This window comes from Pongo pygmaeus, chromosome 12 (genome assembly GCF_028885625.2).
Source record: "Pongo pygmaeus isolate AG05252 chromosome 12, NHGRI_mPonPyg2-v2.0_pri, whole genome shotgun sequence".
NCBI lineage: Eukaryota > Metazoa > Chordata > Mammalia > Primates > Hominidae > Pongo > Pongo pygmaeus.
In genome coordinates, this window is record NC_072385.2 from 62,023,387 (window position 1) to 62,044,456 (window position 21,070).

Genomic DNA, 21,070 nt, shown 5'->3' on the forward strand with positions numbered 1-21,070 from the left:
ATAGATAGATAGATAGATAGATAGATAGATAGCATAAATGTACTACCTAATTCAAAAATTAGATAAACAAAATTTTAAAATAAAAGACACTTTAACAAGACCCAGCTGAGTGGCCCTGCGAACTCTGTGCCCCAGGTCCCTGGAATAAGAAGGCACAAAGGCACAAGCTGCCCCAACACACACACAGGATGCACACGGGCTGCTTCAGCCCCTGCCCCAGGCATCTAGCCCTCCTCCATCGCAAACACTTCAACCTGGCTGCCTTCACCGGGATGTGGGTCTGGGGGTTGAACAGCAGCTGGTCCATCTGCCACACCCCAGCCAGCACTGCCTCTGGCCCCAGAGATCCCTGCCAGCCTTCCCCCATCCTGTTCCACCCACAGGCACTCAGCCAGGGCCACACCATTGCTGCTTCTTCCTCTCCCTCTGCTTCTCTTTTTTTCTTCCTTTACCTTTTTTCTTTACCTTCCTTCACTCCCCAGTGGAGTATTATTAGCACACTCTCTCTGGAAGGCTATTTGCCCATCTGTAACAAATACTTAAAAATAAGCCCTCTGGCTTAGCAGCCCCAATACTAGAAACTTCCCTATAGAAAAGCAATCAGAGTGTGGATGAAGATTCCTGTATGCTGATGTTTGTCACAATATTGTTTATAAAAGAGGAAAATTGGAATTATATATATCCAAAAAATAGGTCAAATGTTATGGTATCCTCATCTGACAGAATATTATGCAGCGATCAAAAAAAATCATTTCAATGACTATTTAATAACCTGAGAAAAGATGAGACAACACAAGCAGTTTACCAAACTGCGTGTATATAGTTGATTCTCATTATTCATGGTAGTTACATCTATAAGGTCACCATGAACCCTGAATTAGTGAATACTGACTCATTACCCCAGAGGAGAAGCAAGGTTAAATTCCTGGCAGCCTCTGTCACAACGTTTTTGTCAACTGATCAATACATAACCTTGGCTTATGTGTGCTTCTGTTGAAGGACACCTTACTTTTCAATATACACAGCTGAGTCATCAGCATTGAACTCACAGCCAACGGCACTGTGACTCAAGCCTGCAGGAAGCTTACCTATCACACGTACTTCCTCCGTAAGGCACATCACAGCCTTTTTGAGCTGAGGAACACCAGGCAGCACTTCAGCATGACATTTGGGGCCATTTTAAACAGCGAAGTCACCAAGAAAAGGCACAAAAATGTGAAAAACATGAGACTACACAGGACACGTATCAAAGGACATGTATTTTGTCTGTGTCCTTTGATACGTGTCCTGTGTAGTATCATGTTTTGAGACTCTCTGCCTCCCTGTTTCAACTCTCACAGAGTAAATACATGTCCTTTGATCATGGACACGTCGTATTTACTCCATGAAAGCTGGAGCAGGGAGGCAGAGAGTCACCTTATTCAACCTCAGCAACCAACATACGTGCTGGGAGACTCAAATTTTTCAAAGCCCTGAAAGTGTCCACAAATCATCACTAAAGTGCCATGAGTGTTGATTTGGGGCTTGCAAATACATTTTAGTGAGTAGGCAAATTGGCAAATACAGAATCCTTGAATAATGAAAATCAATATTTTCATTATTTTTTTCCAGCAAGTGGGAAGAGGGGAGGTAAGAGGGTAGTGGGAGCTAAAGAGAGAAAACATACTAGTACAAGCCAATGTTATCAGTAATTCTCTCCAGGGTGGTGCAGGGTACAGAATATGGTGCAGTGGGAGTTTTTGTTGTTTTCCTTTTCTCTGATTTTTTTGAATTTTTTGCAATTAATGGGTTTTATTCTTGAATTCAGAAAAAAAAAAAGTTGTTTTAAAACTTCCTGTCCTGCCCTACAAGTACCTACCTTTTCTTTCTTCCATACCATGAAGTGCACAGTCGCACACACTCTCCCACACTCCTATCTTCTTAGGAACTTGGCCAAATCAAGTATGGTTCACATCTTGGATAATACTGCCACCAGGTGTTCATAAGGGGAAATGCAAAGAAGGCCAGCTGGGGTGGGTGGGCACACAGAATGTAACCTCAGGGCTCTTCAGCTTAGGATGTAAAGAGAGAAAAGGGACACGCAAGCAGGCTAAAAGAGAGAGACAGGCAGAATGAGACACGCCATAAGAGCAGCAGAAGGGGGGAGGCCACAAGGAGGTGGCTCAGCGCAGAGAGGACACAAAGGCCTGGGGCCCACCGAGGAGGCTGGCCAGGTTGAGACTTTCAAGATGGAGCATTCCAGCTGCCTCCTTCACCATAAGGTCATTCTTCAACTCCCTCCACCTCCTTCTAGAGGAAAAATGGGAGGTGCAGCTTCTTGCATAAGCCCAAATACCCATCCACTGTATACAGTGCCTTGCCTTGGCCGCCTTTGTCCTTTCACCTCCCCCTAGACACTGGTACATTCCTAAAGAAATCCCCAGGGCCAGCCAAGGGCATCTCAGAACAGAAGACCCAGGGAGATCAAAGATGCTGGCAGGGACCCAGGAGAAGCCAGGAGCAGCCAGGAGCCCCGGACCTCTGAGGCTTAGTTCCAATGAATGTGAAGGCACATTGGTCTTGGTTCTAGCCACCACCGAAATACCTTCCATGTTGGGAATGCGAAATACGAACAATCTCAGGACATGAATTTCCCCAAGTGTCAAGTGGAAAAATTAATCCTAGTCCTTGGAACTCATGTCCCACAAAAACGTACAGCCACAGCTTCCTGTTTCCTTCCTACCTTCAAGCAGCTGTCCTCATTCCTCCTGATGCCAGGCACAGGGCGTAAGACCTGGACCCTAAGCCCACACCAAAATCTGCACTCAGGTGAGGATCTGCAGTAAGCATTTACACCTCCACATGAACGAGTTTAAAATCTGCATTACATCCCCGTGTACATTTTCACTGGGACCCTGTGCTAGTCTCTGAGGAGAGAGAGCCCAGCTCAAACGGGTTCCTGATGGCCACCTTCAGTATAATTCATACATCAACACAATAATGACTGATATAACACATTAGAAATAAAAAGTATTGAGGTCCATACTAATACTCAATGAAGCAGGAGGGAGAAAGCTCTTCTTTACAGAAAAAAATGTTGGCTAATCAAGAGAAAAAGAATGATAATGAGAAAATCACCACTTTGCAGTCCCAACTAAATGACTTCTTCAGACAGGAAGGTCAATGGATGCTTAGACCATTAGGTAAGAGGTAGCTGAGAAGTAGGATATCTGTACAGTACCAAGATATCACCCACAGTTTACTTGCTAATTACAAAGTGGGAAGATTTACTTTTATAAGGGAGCTGTCTGGAGGCACCACTTTAACTGTGTGATCAGGTGATCATCCCTGATGATAGGACAACCTGATATTATGGCTCCCTGCTGTGATGCCATATGACATGCAGAACATCACCTATGCTGAGTTCTTGCCAAAATACTTCATCTGAATCTAATGGAGTCTATAGACCTAACTTCCAGTTTACAGGAAAGAGAGGAGCCAGAGAAACAAGTTAAACAACAGAAGGAAACCATCGAACAAATCCAGTACTTGGACAAATGGCCTGGGCTGTTCAAAAATTCAATGCCATGAGGTGAGAAACAAGGGAATGCTCCTGGGAAGAGCTGGCAGTGGCTATGGGGGCATGAGGTAGGGATGGGCCCTGGGGACAAGTTTAAAGTCAAAAGCTAGAGATGGCATGTGGGATGTGGAGAGAGAAAAAAGAGAGAAGAATCAAGGCAGGTCCACATTTTCTGCCTTTGATAGTTGTACCTGGTTAAGACAGAGGCTTTTGGATATGGGGCAGTTTGTGCAGAGAAAATGACTCCCTCCAGGGCTCAGAGGGGCAGCAGGCAGAGCTGTTTAGAGGCACAGAGAGGCCTGGGGTTGAAGGGAGGGGTCAGAGAGCTACGGAGTTATCGGCAGAGAGGTGATGGCTGAAGCCTGGGAGCGCTGGGGCTGCCAGGAAAGCCTGTGGGGGGTGCACAGACACTGGGGGGGTGGGCAGCCTGTGTGGAGAGAAGGGCTGGGACAGAAGTCAGCAGGGACTGGAGCCACAGCCCCGCCTCAGGGCAGGAAGGTGGGCTGCAAGGAAGAGGCTAGGGTGCCCACCAGAGGGATCTTTCTCTGCCCAACTACCCCCACAACATTTTAAAATAATCATTATGTTTTTATCCCACATCTTTAAAATATAGTTTCCCTATCTTTATGCCTTCATGTCTGGTTTCCATGCTGTTGCTCCATTTTCCCCCAAATGTTCCTCTGCTATCCACTGTCCGACATCCTCTCCTGGGCCATCCGCATCTATGTGTCTGTCTGGGACACCCCCAGGCAGAACTGTCCACATTCGTGTGCGGGGCAGCCCCTGAGAGCTGGGCCTATGTGGGTGTCTCACCACACACCAGGATCAGCCCCTCCTTGTGCACACACCTCTGGTGGGGGCGCCTCGCTCTGTCTTGCTCTCACCCGGCACCGTCCACAGGGCACCAGGAAGTCCCCTCCCGAGAGAACCCTCCTGCTCCCTTGCTCCTTACCATTTTCCCCGCAAAGCTGACCTCCACAAAGGGGTCCACCAAGTTCTTCTTGTTACTCTCAAAGCCAAAGATCTGTTTCACATTGTCCATCACGGCATCGTCCACTGGGAAGAGGGACACACCAGTCACTGCCTACCTGCTGTTTCTCCTCCAAAACCCTGACTATCCCCCATCTGTCTCCAGGCAGTCCTGGGACTACCTGAGCAAGAAGCTTTGGCCCCTTCACACAGGGACTCAGCCCAGGAGCTCCCCCAGAGGGAGGACTGTCTCAGAGCAGCAACTCCTGAGAGCTCCGGGCCACTTTGTCACCAGTCCCAAACAGCTCGTTCACTGTCCCTGCCCTGCATTCAAAGCCTTTCAGATCAAATCTATCTGCCTGACTAATTAGAACTCTACATCACTAAGGGCAGTAAGTACTCAGAAAAGGACTGGCAGTTGTTATAACAATATCCCATTATTGGTGCCTGGTTGACATTTTCCTTTAAATCTATTAGCGCAGCGATTTACCTGAGATTAACCAAGAAGTCAATTCTGTTGTTTTTTTTTTAAGATTTTAATCTATGCTGCCCCAAACCAATTATTTTTTGAATCAGCCAGATTATTTATATATGTAGATAAAGATAGATAGATATGTGTATGTGTATGAAGCATGTTATGTTTATAGACATATGAGTGAGTGAGTGGAGGGGGATAGTTAAAGATTATACGCTAGCTAATATCTACATGAATACAAAAGGCAACAACAATTAGCAAACATTTATGATCTGTTTGCCCATCAATTTTGGTTTTTTGTAAACAACATTGCAGGGAATTCAACACAAAGCTCTTTCACCTTAAGAAAAGCAAACATTTCTATTTCCCCACGCCCTTCTTGAAGTTCACCAGCCTCACTTTAGTTGGAATCAATAAGTGCAGAATATTTTTCAGAATGTGTTTTAGTACGGAATTAATACCCATTACTTATTTACAGGCTTTCTTCAGGATTTGGTCCAAGTAAGCTTGTACATTTCATTTCTTGATGTCAGCAGCCAAAGCAGAAACTCTCAATAATCTTTATGGAAAAGTTGTAACCAGCGACCCAAGTTGCAAACCTTCTTACTGACTCTGCTGTGGACAGTGGCTTGGTTGTGTTAATGCATGCTCTAAAATAGTGGCTCACAACGGGGCCTCACCACAGAACAACCTGGGGAGCCTTTAAACCCTACCAATGCTGAGCCCTGCCCTAACTTGAGTCAATCTAAAATGCTGGAGGTGGGGCCCCAGCATTTGGACCGTTTTGAATCTTCCCAGGGAATTTTACTATCAGCCCAGGTTGATAACCAGAGCTCTAGAATATTCGGTATAATTCCCCAGCATTGACTAAACACACAGAAGGGTCTACTACCGGGCCAACCACTGTGAGAAACCAGGCAGTGGCCACACTGGCCTTCCTGGGAGGAAGAGATGGTTGCAAGTCGGGTGCCCACTGTCCCAGTTTGCCAGAAACTGCAGGGTTTCCTGGAACAGGCACTTTCAGTGCTAAAACCAGGACAGTCTCAGGCAAGCTAGGATGGTGGGTCACCTTGTGGATCTGTGTCCTTCATCTGTGAAGACAGTGGGCCCCAGGAGTCCTTCATGCAAACCCTTCCAACATTAGAGCAACTGCTCCCCAGCCCAGCTCTGCCACTAGCAGGACGGGCTTCCTCATAGAGGGAGGGAAAATCAGTGAGAGCCAGCCCTAAGGCCAGAATAGAGTCCAGATGGTGCTAACTTCTCAATGAGAACCAAGAAAATGGGTCCACAGAGTGGCCAAATATTGCCAGACCAGGCCCAGAGGACACTGGAATGGAGCTGAGAGGCAGCTATTACTCTCAAGAGTTCTTGAATCTTTGTAACTCCACCAGCACTGATTACTTTTCATTAAATTCTGATTGTTTTCCTAGATGCCTCTCCTTCCCCCAGGGAGCTGACCCCGCCCGCCATCGCCCACCCTCACCAGCCCTGCACCTCCAGCCTCCTGCAGACCTCCCACCCAAGGGCGCGCCCCACGCACTCTGCGGCAAGTCCTCGGCCCGGAAGACCTTCAGGCAGAAGTGGGCTCCTCGCAGGGCCACGCCTGTGGGCCGGAGCAGGTTGCTTTCAATGTCCTCCTTGTCTTCAGAGGGGTCTTTTCTCTCCAGCTACAAAGAAAACCAAATATGATTCCTTCACGCACTCCTAAGCACAGGGTTTTACTTTCCTTTTCTAAGAGTTCCACCTTCGCCACATAAATACTGCATTCTGCAGTAAGGTAGACTGCGCTCTGCCACTTACTACTGCGTGGTCTCAGGCAAGGTCCTTCACCTGATCCTCAGCTTCCTCTTGAGTACAGCAGAGACCATGATACTGACCTTCCAGGACTGTACAAGGAACATCTCCAGTAATGATGTAAATGCATGTGGCACACAGCAAGCATTCCACCAACCTCAGTCTCCTTCCCGCTCTCCCCCACCTCCCAGTTAAAACATAGTACGATAGTAACCGAGGTCTAAGCTGGCCACTCTATCTTCGATAACATGCAGGTGTTCATTCACCCAGCCATTAGCTACTGAGTGACTACTAGGTGTCTGTATGGTGCTGAAGGGCAGGAAATATGGCAATGAATAAGGGGACGACATGAATAAGCACCCTGTTCCCATGGAGCTGACTATCATGCAGGGAAAACAGACTTTCAGCAAACGAATCCAATAACATGTCCTGTGTCTTGTGTTTGGAACAGTAATAACAAAAATCACATCCCACATGCATTGATGTGTATGCACTCTCTCATTTAATCCTCATAGCACCCCACCTTGAGTGGGTCTCAAACTTGGCTGCACATTAGAAACACCTGGGGAGAGCCGGGCGTGGTGGCTCACGCCTGTAATCCTAGCACTCTGGGAGGCCGAGGCAGGCAGATCACCTGAGGTCAGGAATTCAAGACCAGCTCGCCAACATGGGGAAACCCCGTCTCTACCAAATAATACAAAATTAGCCAGGCATGGTGGCATGCACCTGTAGTCCCAGCTACTCAGAGGCTGAGATGGGAGAATTGCTTGAACCTGGGAAGCAGAGGTTGCAGTGAGCCAAGATTGCACCACTGCACTCCAGCCTGGGCAGCAAAGTGAGATGCCCCCGTCTCAAAAAAAAAAAAAAAGGAAAAGAAAAGACTCACCTGGGAAGCCGAGGTCACACCCTAGACCAATTAAAACAGAATTTCTGGGAGAGAGTACCCATGAAGCAGTGGCTTGTAAAGCTTCCCAGATGATTCCAACTGGCAACAGAGGCTGAGAATCAGTGTCTTCTAGACCACTGCTGTGCATTCCAGCTAAAATGCAGGTTCTAGTTCAGCAGGTCTGGGGTGGGGCCCAAGATTCTGCATTTCAACAAGTGTCCAAGTGATGCCCACGCTGCTTGCCCACAGATGATGCTCTGGGTGCAAGGGCCTAGAATGCCCCCACTTTACAGATAAGAAAGCTAAGGTTTAACACAGGCTGGAAGCAGAACACACGTGCTTGGAGAGCACAGAGCAAGGGGGCTTGTAACCATACTGAGGTGGGGTCAGAAATGCTTCCCAGCTTGAGACCTGGATGATGAGCAACAGGTGGAGGCATCCAGACGAGGAGGCAACTCATGCAGAGGCCCTTGCACATGGGGAAGTTGGCAGCTGGAGGAACAAACAAAAGATCTGGTGGCTGCTCTTGGGCTACTGAGCAGCGAAGGGACAGGAGAATAGCAAGGTCAGGCTGTGCCCAGCAGCCAACTCCTTGGACAGTTGCCTGGACTAGCCTCACCCCATTTCTCACTCAGTCACACTTGACAGGTAGAAACCTGCTTCAGGATCCTTGCTGCAAAACACTCAATCCCAGAATGCCCATATCACAGCGTGCCCAAAGGGATGTGTTCTGTGTTTATTCTCCTCAGCTCATGTCAGAAGAAAACAATCATCTTTCAGGCATCCATAAAAATGTCTATTCCCCTAGACGATAAGCACTGATTGAGCACCTACTGTGTACAAGACCTGCTGTACTAGGCAAGAGGGGAGATAAAAGATATCACATTTGCTATATTGTCCCCATCATCAAGAAACTGAATCTCGGTGATGAAGACAGACACATAAGCTGATTAGACTACCAAAGGGCTGGGTGGTGGCCCAAAGGAAAGACCAATAAATTTTCCTGGAAGACGAGGCAAGCTTCAGGGAGGAAGTAGCATCTGAACTGGGTCTGGAAGAATAAATTGGGTCTGGTAGGCAAAGAGAGGGAAGGCATTCCAGCAGGGGAAAAGGCCGGAGAGGGATGGAAGAGCATTCTGGAAAGAGTCACATCATCTGGTGTGGCCAAAGATGGGGCCCATGAAGATACATAACAGCAAGTAGTACTGGGAAACTAGGCTGAGGCCAAATGTCAATGGCCTTGAATGTCATGCTGAGGATCTTGGACTCTATCCTAAAAGCAATGGGAAGTCACTGGATGTTTTGTAAGAGAAGATGTGCATGATTCTACCTGGGTTTAAAAATGATGACTGGTGGCCAGGCGCGGTGGCTCACGCCTGTAATTCTAGCACTTTGGGAGGCCGAGAGGAGTGGATCACAAGGTCAGGAGTTTGAGACCAGCCTGACCAACATGGTGAAACCCCATCTGTACTAAAAATACAAAAATTAGCCAGACATGGTGGTGCACGCTTGTAATCCCAGCTACTCAGGAGGCTGAGGCAGGAGAATTGCTTGAACTTGGGAGGCAGAGGTTGCAGTGAGCCGAGATTGTACCACGGCACTCCAGCCTCGGTGACAGAGCAAGATTCTGTCTCAAAACAAACAAACAAAAAAAGATGACTGGTGATAAGGTGGGGATAGGTGGAGAAGTATAACATAAGAAGTTAGGAGACCTCAGAAGACACTTAGGAGGGATGGCAGAAACTGCTAGTTGTTCCCCCAAATCCAGTCTTTTCTGCCTCCTCTAACAAACCCCTCAATTTTTAGCTGGACAGCATTAGGATGGACTTTATTTCCCAGGCTCCCTTGTAGTTAGATGTGGCCATGTGACTAAGTTCTGGTCAATGGGACCTAAGCATAAATGTGTACAACTTCTGGATCATGCCTTTGAAGGAAGAGATGTGGCCTCCATTGTCCTTTATTCCCATTTCCCTGGCTGGAAGACAGACATGGTGATGGGAACTGGAGCAACTATCTTGGGCCGTGTGACGGAGGCTGCATAATGATCACAGTGGAGAAAAGACCAGGAGGCTGGGCCTCTGATCATTGCCAAAGCACTGTGCCAATTCTGGACTGTGGCGTTCATGAGAGAGAAATAAACATCTGTCCTTAATGCCTATTATCTGGGGCATCTTTGTTACACCAGCTGAACCTATATTGTAATTCACAAAGAGACCCAAGTGAGAGAGAGTGGGAGCCGGGCCTCAAACTCGGGTCTTGGGATGGGAAAAAGAAGAGGCGTCCACTGAGGTTTTCACACCAACAAGACTGGCCAACTGCTTGCATGGGGACTGAGGGATAAAGAATGAAACTCTGGCCTTTGGTTTGGGGGACTAAGTGGATAACCATGCAATTGCCTAAGATGTCACCTAATACAGGACTAGAAACAGGTGTGGGGAGTGGGCAGCAAATGATACCAGGCTTTGCTATAATAAGTTAGATTTACTATAATAAGTTAGAGGGGCCTAAGGGACACGTTAATATGGCCTGATGACAAGGCAACTGAAACTGAGCATCCAGAGCTCAGAAGATCCAGGCTGGAGAAGAGCAATTTACAAGTCTCAGGTGGTGTCTGAAAGAGATGGACTCCTCAACAGTGGGGGGCAGGACACAGCAAAGGAACAGGGACTGAACTGCAACATCGAATTTGAAGAACCCACTGGAAAAGGAGCAAGGAGAGTCATGAATGCTAAGGGAGGAGACAGTTTCAAATAAGGCGTGGGCTCCAGAATCGAACGCTATGGAGCAGTGGTGCAGACTAACAGAGGAGAGCTCCTAAGCTACGGTAATGAGTGACCCTTACACCAGTGGTTTCAGGGAGGGGAAGTGGTGGGATTCCTACTGAAGAAGAGAAGGAATGAGCAGCTGGTAATGGAGTGGAAAAAGGGGGATGCAGTGCACCCTTTCAAGAAGTTGGTGATGACCAGCAGTAGGAGAGAGAGAAAATATTAGCGGAGAGGAGGGGTGGGGAGAAATGGGTCAAGGAAGGGGTGATTTAGGATGGGGAAATCTTGAGCCTGGTACAGATCATGGAGCTGGAGGCAGAGGAGACAAGTGTGAGAAGAGAGCAGAAAGAGGAGGCTAAAGAAGACAGTGGAGGATGTGAGGTCATGGCCAAGGAGGTGGTGGGATAATGCAGCAGGAGGGGCGGAGGAAGGGAGGGAAGGCGGATGAAGATGAGGGGCGAGCTGAGGACCACGGGAGCTCCCAGAGCTCTCACCACTCATCACTGTGCAGCTCTGCCTCTCCAAGGGAAGCTGAGGTTGGAGCTTAGGAAAAGGAAGAAAATCTGGGAACAGCCAGGAGAGATAAGGAGTAAGGAGATGAGGAGAATTAGATAAGGAGTAAACTACACCCAGGTAAAGGAAGAGGCGGACAGCACCCGGGGCCCAGCTGAGTGGAGAAACAGAAACCCACATTCATCCAAGCAGCAAGTCCAGGTGGCCAAGGAGCCAGCGTGTGGTGAGGATGGGGGGGACACGAGGCATGGCAGGAGACCCCAGGGGCCCTGTCCTCCTCTCCCTCCCTGCACAATGCCATCAGCCATATTCAATTACCTCACCCCTGACCTTCAGCACTCCTGGCTTTCCCTCACCCAACACGTCCACCACCCACCTGCCTCTCTTCTGCTTCTGCGCTGCTGAGCAGCATGAGGCAAGTGGCTCCACTACAGACAAAGCATCCAACCCAGAGTGGGTGCTCTGGTGTTTGTGCAGAAATCCTTTCATTAAATCTAACCCCTCATTCCTCTCCCACAAAGATGATTCCAAACCTTTTTTCCTCTTCTCAAACATACAAAGATGCAGATACCTCTCCTGCTGCCAACACTTTTCTCATTCTTACCACCTCCAACTTATAACTTTACTTACTGACATGTAGAGATGAGCATGATACATTCTTAGGCAATGAAATTCAAGTCACAATATAATATATATAGAATAATCTCACTGTTGCAAAAAGAAAAATATGTGTGTATATCCTTCCAGAGGGATGTGCAATGAGATAATAATAGGTCTCTCGGAGTGGTAGGATTATGAGTGATTCATTTTTTATTAATACCTTGCACCCAGAGCATTCATTTTTCATTGATACCTTTCTACATGTTCTACATTTCTCATTAATTACCACGTATTTTTTTATATCAGAAAAAAAAATAGAGTTTTTGTTTGTGGTTTTGTGCCTCCACCACCAAGCGCTGCGTGGGGGACCGTGAGGAAGACCCAGGGAAATGTACTCACAGGCGCTTCGTCCCCAGGCCCCAGCACACAAAGGCTTGTTTTCAGGTAGCCTCTGGCCCCAGCAGAGAAGTCATCAGGGTCTGAGAGCAGCAGCCACTTCCTGAGATAGGCGTGCCCTAAGAGAGACAACATCCACTGGCGATCCCAGAATCAGAAGACCCCAGCCTGTGGCCACATCCAGGAGCCCAGGATGGACTGCACAGGGGAGATAAAGGACTCATCCACTGGGCCATGAGCGCAGGACTCAGATTTTAGAATCAAAAGGTACTTTGAGTGTTCATGTGGTCAGAGTCAGAAATATTAACAGAAACCCCTGTAAGAGGCTGGCAGAGCCAAACCCAAGGCCATTTTCCTCCCCTTCAGGAAGTGACCAGATCAGAATGGAAACCAGGGTGAGGAGAAATCCTGGTTTGTCACCCAAACGACCTGTCCCTGTCTGCCATGAACCCAGTCTCCAGTAATGGGGCCTTTCATATCTAGCCTCCCTAAATGGGCCAACAGAGACACAGGCAAGTGTTACACCCTCCCAAGGGCCTGTCTCACATGGAGGATGAATGACCTGCTTTCTCTCCCAAGATCAAACCCTTCCTCTAGATTGTAAAACCCCCAGGAGGGACAGTGAGGATCCCAAATGAGTGTCCCCAATCAGCCTCCAGAACCAAAATGCAAGGATACGGCCAAAGTGGTGAGAACTCACGGGGCTGTCTGTAAATGGTGCCCACGTCCATCTGCAATCAATGAGAGGAGACACAAATCAAACTCTTGCCGCCAAAGTGTTAAATAAAGTGTGGTGCATCATACAATTCCATTAAAAACCATGTTTTTGAAGAACATTTGGAAACACAGGCAGTCAACATTTGATACTACATGAAAAGAAAGTGAAATATATTTTGATCCCAGTTTGGTAAAGAATGCTTATGTACAGAAAAGAAAGAGGAAAGGAGGCTGAGCGTGGTGGCTCATGCTTGTAATCCCAGCACTTTGGGAGGCCAAGGCGGGTGGATCACTTGAAGTCAGGAGTTCAAGACCAGCCTGACCAACATGGTGAAACTCCATCTCTATTAAAAATACAAAAAAAAAAAAAATTAGCCGGGTGTGGTGGCGCATGCCTGTAATTCCAGCTACTTGGGAAGCTGAGGCAAGAGAATCGCTTGAACCCAGGAGGTGGAGGTTGCAGTGAGCTGAGATCATGCCATTGCACTCCAGCCTTGGCAACAAGAGCAAAAATCCGTCTCAAGAAAAAAAAAGGAAAGGAAATTCAGCACAATAGGACTATGTTATCCCTGCATGGTAGATTTGGATGATTTTTACTTCATTTTTTATTCCTTCCTGTGTTTTACGATTTTCTATTAAAAATCCATAGATGATTGGGATAATGACAGTGGGGAAGGCTGCAGGGGGCAGTGGGGGTGGGGAGCAGGGAGTATATGGGAACTGTGTACATTCCACTCAATTTTTGCTGTGAACCTAAAACAGCTCTAAAAAGTCATCTATTTTTTTAAATCATAGATTACTTTTATAATTAGATACAAGTAAAATAATTTTTTGACTTAACCCTTGGGTTCTCAGAACAAGAATGCAAAGAGACTCAAAACATAATTAAGATTTAATTTGCTACAGAATGACTCAGGCTCAAGCTCATTCTTTTAAAAAATGCTTCTCCAGGTAAACAGACTTAGTTTTTTATCTTGTGACTTCTTCCCACAGGCAATGATTTGAGAAGACAGCGCAAAGACAAAGAAATCTCACCCACTGATCTAGCCATCGGGTCCAACCCAGCAATTTTTTTTTTTTTTTTTTTTTTGAGATGGAGTCTTGCTCTGTCGTCCAGGCTGGAGTGCAATGGTGCGATCTTGGCTCACTGCAACCTCTGCCACCCAAGTTCAAGCGATTCTCCTGCCTTAGCCTCCCGAGTAGCTAGGATTACAGGCACATACCACCACACCCAGCTAATTTTTGTATTTTTAGTAGAGACGGGGTTTTACCATGTTGGCCAGGCTGGTCTTGAACTACTGACCTCAAGTGATCTGCCCACTTCGGCCTCCCAAAGCACTGGGGTCACAAGCATGAGCCACCACACCTGGTCCCAGCAATTATTTATTGAGCAGAATGAATAATTCTAAGGTAACTGTTCTGACAACAGGTAGAATCAAGACCCTTATTTTAAATTCGTATTTAAAATACACATTTAAAGAAGGAAGGCATGGTATACTTGGATAGAGGGGAGAGGGTAAAATAAGCTTGTGCTCTTTCTTTCCTTTTGATAAATCCTTGAAAATTTCAAAATGAGAAAATTAATAATAATTACATCAAATTACATTAAAACACCACGCAGGCCAGGCACGGTGGCTCATGCCTGTAATCCCAACTCTTTGGGAGGCCAAGGCGACCAGATCACAAGGTCAGGAGTTCAAAACCAGCCTGACCAACATGATGAAACCACGTTTGTACTAAAAATACCAAAAAAAAAAAAAAAATTAGCCCGGCATGGTAGCGCACGCCTGTAATCCCAGCTACTTGGGAGACTGAGGCAGGAGAATCGCTTGAATCCGGGAAACAGTGGTTGCAGTGAGCTGAGATCGCACCACTGCACTCCAGCCTGGGCAACAGAGCAAGACTCCATTTCAAAAAAAAAAACAATCATACAGGTCTCCTTTGATCTGTGCAATTACTAGTTACCTTTACGTAATCTGTCAAATCCATTGGCTCTCAGTTCTCGGAACAGAACTATTCACTTCTGGACTGTCTGGGACAAGTGAGGAGGCTGGGGCAGGGTTCCCCTCTCTCCACTGCCTCTCCCTCCCCCAGGGATCCATGTCTGAACCCCACTCCCATCCCAGAGCGAGAGTGATGTCAGGGCAGAGAGCGCTGGGTCTCACTGGCCCAAGATGGCCAGGATGAGGAGGAGGGCTGCCCAAACTCAGCTCTCACACTGCCTTCCCAGAGGTGTGGGAAAATCCAAATTACAAATAAGGGTCTTGATTCTGCTTGTTGGAAATAAGGGAAGAAGTACTTCCCTCCCCTCTCTTTTTGTCAGAACACTTACCTTAGAAAACTTGTAAATATATTACACTTTCCCTGTCTCTTTGAAATGCATCTTTTTAAGAAACTAAATAAGCCTTTTGTCAGCTTTAGTATACAAATGTCATTCTCAGGACGTCTGAAATGTAAACACCAAGGGAGATGGCTCCCCTGTGTCCCAGCTTCTGTGGGAAGATAGGAGCCTAACTCCCGTGGGCACTTTGCTCCAAGTTGTAAAACTACTTCCTGTCATAAAAATATGAGTTTGATTTTTGTTTGGTCTTCTGGACACAACAAATTAGCTAACATAGATGTTCACCCCGATTACCAGGTGACTTTGGGATGAACTCGGTGTGACCAAAGGTGCTGTACATCTTTTTAAGAAACTAAATAAGCCATTTGTCAGCTTTAGTATACAAATGCCATTCTCAGGAGGTCTGAAATGTAAAGTCCCCTGACCTGAGGGCAGGGCATAGCTTCTCTTGAGAACGTATGTAGTGGGCAATCGGTTGGACCCGCTGGCTAAATTAGAGTGAGATTTCTTTCTGTCTTTGCAGCATCTTATCGGATCATTGCCTGTGATGTGCATCTCACTCTGGTTTAAGGCCTCTTGAATGATAAAAAGTGCTTTCTTTCTCTTCTACCTTTGTGGAGAGGTTTTCTGGGGTGAAAGGAGATGCTGTGCAGAGGACTTGGCGTTGTTTTTTGAAATTATATTTTCCCAAAGCAGAGAAACACAGGATCTCTGGAGTGCCAGCCCCTGCCCGTGGTCCACAGAGGCTCCACCAACACCGAGAAGTGAGAACTGACTGCTTTCATAGAAAATAAGCAATTACCCGGAACTCCCCGAGGAGAGCATCTGTCCTGAGAGAACGGGAGTCTACCACCTGCAGAGAAAGATCACGGAAACTCACATTCACAGGGAACACGTGGCCCACACGGCCAACCCAATAGCTCTTCCCTCCCAAACAATAACTGTCAACACTTCACACTTACTCAATTCCAGAGATTGTTCTAAGCAAGGTTTAGCCCTCACAGGAACCCCATCAGCAGATACTGTCATTATCCCCATTTCACAGATGAAATAGGGGCACAGAGACTTGTAGAGAAACACACAACCCCTACACAGCATAGACAGAGCTGGAATCCACTCTAGTGCCGGAGCCTACACTTTCAGCCACTAGGCTGCAGTGCCCTTCAGAGGAGATGGGGGAAGAGCCAAGGCCCAGAGAAAGAGAATCTCGGTCAGAAGCAGACACGTGGATTAACAAAATAAGATGGAAACTTAAATGTTCATTGCCACAAGTGATTTAAGGACCCTGACCTGAGGCCCCAGGGGGATGCTAAGCAGTGGGGTCTCCCGCGGCTGCTGCCTCCCAGCTGAGCTGTTGCAGGCGTTTCTGTGACCCGTAGAGCCTGACTGTGAGTTACTCCACATCATCCACGTGTCAGGCTTTAACACGCCTCCCTCTCACGCACATACTCACATACACACCGACAGGCACACACACACATGCACACTGACATGCACATGCACACACGTGCACAATCACACACACACACGTGTGCACTGACACCTATGTGCATACATACAGCCCACGGAGAACACTTTGACTGCTGAGACATACCGTGATAAAGATGGGCTCATCAAACAGCTCCCCAGGAGAGTCAAACAAGTTGAAGAAAAGAGTCTGTTGGTTCAGAGCAAAGGGAGACATAGCAGTGCCTGCTGACCCCTCAGGCCAGGGAGAGGGAGGACCACCACCCCCAAGCCTCCATGCCTAGCAGTTTAGTCCCCTCAGAAAATGTGGATTGGGCTCAGTTCTGGGGATTGGATAAGTTCTGGGGTGATCTGCCCCTGGCCTCACAGACGTGGTCATTTCAGGGTTGGGTGGGTGGCTGGCCCTATAGGGTGACAGGGATGTGGAGCAGCAGGAGAAGTAAGAGCAGGAGCCCTTTCTCCAGTCCCACAGATAATCTCCTTGGGAGCCAGCACATCTCACCACCCAAGGTCAGCGCCATACGTAAACACTCTTGAATGAATTGCCAGGTGTCTGCACTGGGCTTCCAGATCGGAAGGCCCACCAAGGTTCTGGCCCTCATGCCCCGTGTCTCCCACCTCATTGAAGAGTGGGCTGTTTCCCTTGTGGATCCGCGTCCGCTTGGTCTGCCCTGCAGCGGTAACCTTGACCACAGGCTTGATGTTCACCCCCGGCAGCTGGCGCCCCTCGATCACCTGGACCCTGATCTGAAAGCCAGAAGGAGGAAAGAGCAGGAGGAAGGGGGAAGAGTTAAGGACCACCCACCATCCACCCCAAGAGTCAGAAATCTCAGGGACCATCTCACCACTGGCTTCTTGGGAAAAGTATTAAAAAGGAATTAGGAAGAGCATTATATGAACTATCATATTTTCCCACCAAGGCCCCTTACATCTACAAAATTCCACAGCTCCATAGAAGAGCTGCCAGGCTGCCCCTCGTCGGCTACCCACATTAAACCCCAGGGGTGGGCAGATACAGCCCTCATTTATGTCATTCAGCCATTGGCACAAGCCCCAACCGAGCCCCCATTGATACTGGCATTTTTAAGTGGCTTGAATATTCTTTATTGACAATTCCCTCAGAGGTCGAACTTACACAGTGAAGTGACCCCAGAAATAGTCTTTATTCTTTATAAGATGCAATGCTTTCTTACATTCTGAGAAATAAATTAAGAATTTTTGCCATTGAGCTGTAAGTAAATGAAGACTTCAAGAACATCTATGCTTCCAAATATTAGGTAAGATATTTTAAAATATGAAATTTTACAATATTAAGGCAATTCTATGGAAAAAAATAAGATATTTACTGGCTCCACTTTCGAATCAACTGTTATTTATTGACCAACTGTTTTTTTTTTTGTAAATTGCATAATATGGAAGGATATATTCTTAATAGCAATGGGAAGATGGATGAGTGATTTTTAATCTCCTCATTTTAATATATTTTCCAAACTTTCTAAAATAAACATACGTTATTTTCATAAAGAGAACAAAGACGATATGAACATGTTTGGGGAATAGTAGCATGGGGACTAGAATTTTGTCTTTTGGGGCAAACAGTGGTTAGAGCTAGGACTTCTGCTTAAATTACCATGATTTAGAATAGAAATATATTTTTGCAATTTGTTGCATTTAGTATTATAAATAGAGATTTGAGATTCTTGCTTTTAACCTTAAAAGTAGTTGTAAAGAGTTAAATATCACTGTGTGACTACATCAAAATAGAAAATTCTTTTGAAAAGAAAAAAAAATAGGCAAAGGACCAAAGTTAAAAGCAAACAAAATGGGATGAATTTTTGGATAAAAATGTGTCAAAGTGTTAATATTAATAGTTTTTATTCTGTGATGAGCTTGAACAAATTCAAATTCCACATGACTCTCAGAAAAATCCATGGCTATATGCAGGGGGATAGATATAGGGAGAAAAAAAGATGTTAGACAGAGCTTCTTTGATGTAAGGATCTTGTTAAAATGCAGATTCTGGTAGAGCAGGTCTGAGTAGGCTCTGCATGTCTAACAAGTATACAGGTGATGCGGAAGGTGCTGGACACAGACCACACCGGAACAGCCAGGAGCTTGCTGGCTGGATACACCCTGGTTAGAAAAATCAGGTTTTTCTCTGATCAGAGATGCAAAGACATGCTGAATCTCTGCAGTGACTTTTTTTTTTTTTTTTAAGTGCAAAACCACAGGGCTGGGCAGAAGCTTATTCTGTGGACCTAAGATGTGAACTCCCTGTTCGTCATCTGCCCAGGCCCAGGGAAACTACAGATTCCCCCCACAGGAGGGCCCTAAGGATCCCACACACATCTTCCTCTGAAGCTGGACAAACCAGGCAGGTGCCTGGCACCCACAGCTGATGGTTGAAGAGGAGCCTGGGGTCAGAGAAAGCCCGTTCATCACCTGGAAATCCTGCGGTTTGTCTGATAGCAGCTTTCTAGATGTAGGCGCACTTCGCTTTCTTTTGATCCCAGGGTAGTGGGGCGGAGGACGTGAAGGTAGTTTCCTTGGGGTGGTGGGAGCCCCCGGGCCTCCGCTTTGATCCAGGAATGGCTCCACCTCATCTCCAGTGAGTCCCTGGTCCTCTGTGTCTTCCTCTCCTCCTGTGTCTAAGAGGAGAGGGCCCTAATGAGGCCTGGGTCCCTCTGGCCCTGCCCCTGCCCCTGCCCCTGTCCCTGGGACCCAGCCCAGGGGGCAGAAGATCCAAAAGGCATGGGCACTAAGATTCATCCCCTCTTCCTCTCCCTCCTCCCTCCCCATCAGTGAGCCAGGATGGATAAGGTAGAAAGAAGAAGAGCTTCCAGCAGCTGAAACTTGAGGGCAGTCAGTCCAGTTAGTCAACAGGAAGAAAACAGAGTGGCCCTAGCCCTCCCACCCGCCAAGTCCTGCAGGAGGAGTCCTCTGCCACCTGGCCCCACTCCAGCAAGCTGACCATGGCAGCTAGTGAGACAGTTACAGGGAGGGTCTGGGATCAGGACAGTCCTGGCCCGTGTCTCACCCGTGGGGGCCGGCCACTTCTTTCCAGAGTATCTTGTGTCCACGGTGCTGTCACTGAGCAGGGACCAAGTCTCGGCCCGGCTCTGTCCCCCGCCTGTCTTGTGGGCAGGGCATAACCCCGGGAGGGGAGGGAGGAGGTTGGGGTGAAGGAAACCAACCTACTGCACCCCCAGCCCCAACCCTGCCTTCCCCGCCCACCCCAGCCTGGTGCAAAGCTCAGAAATAGCTGTGGGGCCCAGTGGCACCTGTCCCTTCTCACCACCTCCCAGGCGTGTCTGGAAGCCTCCCCTGATTGGCCTGCACCTAACTCTGTCAGATTCACCTCAACATGGTCCCAGAGCATTTGGACCCTCCCCGCTCCCCACCCTCTGCCACCACGGGCACCTCTCCTTCCTCCCCTGAGCCCACTCCAGCTGCACAGCTCAGGATTACCAGGTTATTCCAGTCCAGACTGATCTCCCATCTCTAAGCTCGGACAGTGCTGAGCCCCAATGAGACAGCTCTGCTCTGCCGACCTCACCACAGAGCCCTGTGCTGGGCTGGCCCCAGGTCAGGCACAGGGCACACTCAATTGAGACATGGGCTGCTCCGGTTTTAATGTTGTGCTTGCTTCTACCTCCCTTCACTAACAGAAAAACTCTAGAATCTTTCCCATGGGCAAGTGCCCACTAGCCCGTCTATGTAGCTTCCTCCCAACCCCAGCAGGCTGGACCACATGGAGGCTCCCACGCCCAGGCCCACCAGTGGAGAGCCAGCCACCCCGGGCTGGGCCCTCACTTGACCAGCCTGGCAGAACCAAGTGAAGAGAGCTGAGACAGGCACAGCACTTAGCTAACTTAGTCTGCTCCCTTCACAAATAATCTATGGGCCCAGAGAGGGAAAGTAATCAGCCCAAAGTCACACAGAGACTCAGTGTCAAAGGCAGGACTGGAACCCTGAAGTTCAGTTCAGGGCTCTTTCAAGATAAAAACTAGTTCTTTTGTCACACACCATCACCAAAGGCCTGCTGGGTGTCGAGGCAGGGAAACATTCGGTTCTGCGGAGTTTGTGGGGCCTCAGGTATCACCTGGGCCAGATCCCGTCCCCACACACCCTTCTCGGAACTGCACAGCTCAGAACACCCAGCCTGGGCTCAGCCCCGTCCCCAGGCAGCTGGGGCTTGGAGGCATCCTCACACTACTCCCTGCAGCACCCAAGGGAACGTGCCTGCTGCCCCTTCTTTCTGCAAGGCAGAAGGCAGCCCTCAGGACTTCCCACCCACTGCACCCTCTTCTCTCCAGGCCTGGGCAGCCTCCAACCTGGGGAGGGCAGCAAAGGCTGGGAAGCCTCGCCGCAGCTCCCAGCTCCCAGGCTCAAGTGCCACTGCCGGCCTTCTTGCTGGGGCCCAGCCAGGCCAACATGGGCTACCCACCTGCCACTACATCCAGGTCAGGCAGAGTCGGGGAGGGCTCCAGAGGAGTAGGGGGCGGGAACAGGGGCACAGCTCCAGGCAGCGGTGTGTAGGACACCTGCAGGACCAGCGAGGCCTGGAAGAGATGAGACGTGGGGGACA

The 21,070-nt window shown here is 48.1% G+C and overlaps 1 protein-coding gene across 16 annotated transcripts in view; it reads right to left on the reverse strand.

Moving 5' to 3' along the window:
• Window positions 1-21,070, reverse strand: part of DYSF (dysferlin) — a 232,878-nt gene that overhangs the window by 153,110 nt on the left and 58,698 nt on the right. For 8 of the 16 annotated variants that reach the window (XM_054475256.1, XM_054475250.1, XM_054475252.1 and 5 more), the window contains exons 5-14: window positions 20,930-21,044; window positions 19,520-19,612; window positions 18,925-19,130; window positions 17,101-17,229; window positions 16,610-16,672; window positions 15,818-15,868; window positions 12,658-12,688; window positions 11,961-12,076; window positions 6,544-6,670; window positions 4,512-4,615 (exon numbers count right to left, since the gene is read on the reverse strand). In XM_054475256.1, the coding sequence (XP_054331231.1) occupies window positions 4,512-4,615; window positions 6,544-6,670; window positions 11,961-12,076; window positions 12,658-12,688; window positions 15,818-15,868; window positions 16,610-16,672; window positions 17,101-17,229; window positions 18,925-19,130; window positions 19,520-19,612; window positions 20,930-21,044 (1,035 nt within the window). The remainder of the gene's footprint in view (window positions 1-4,511; window positions 4,616-6,543; window positions 6,671-11,960; window positions 12,077-12,657; window positions 12,689-15,817; window positions 15,869-16,609; window positions 16,673-17,100; window positions 17,230-18,924; window positions 19,131-19,519; window positions 19,613-20,929; window positions 21,045-21,070) is intronic. The other 8 variants (XM_054475263.1, XM_054475258.1, XM_054475261.1 and 5 more) reach the window with 1 other exon arrangement.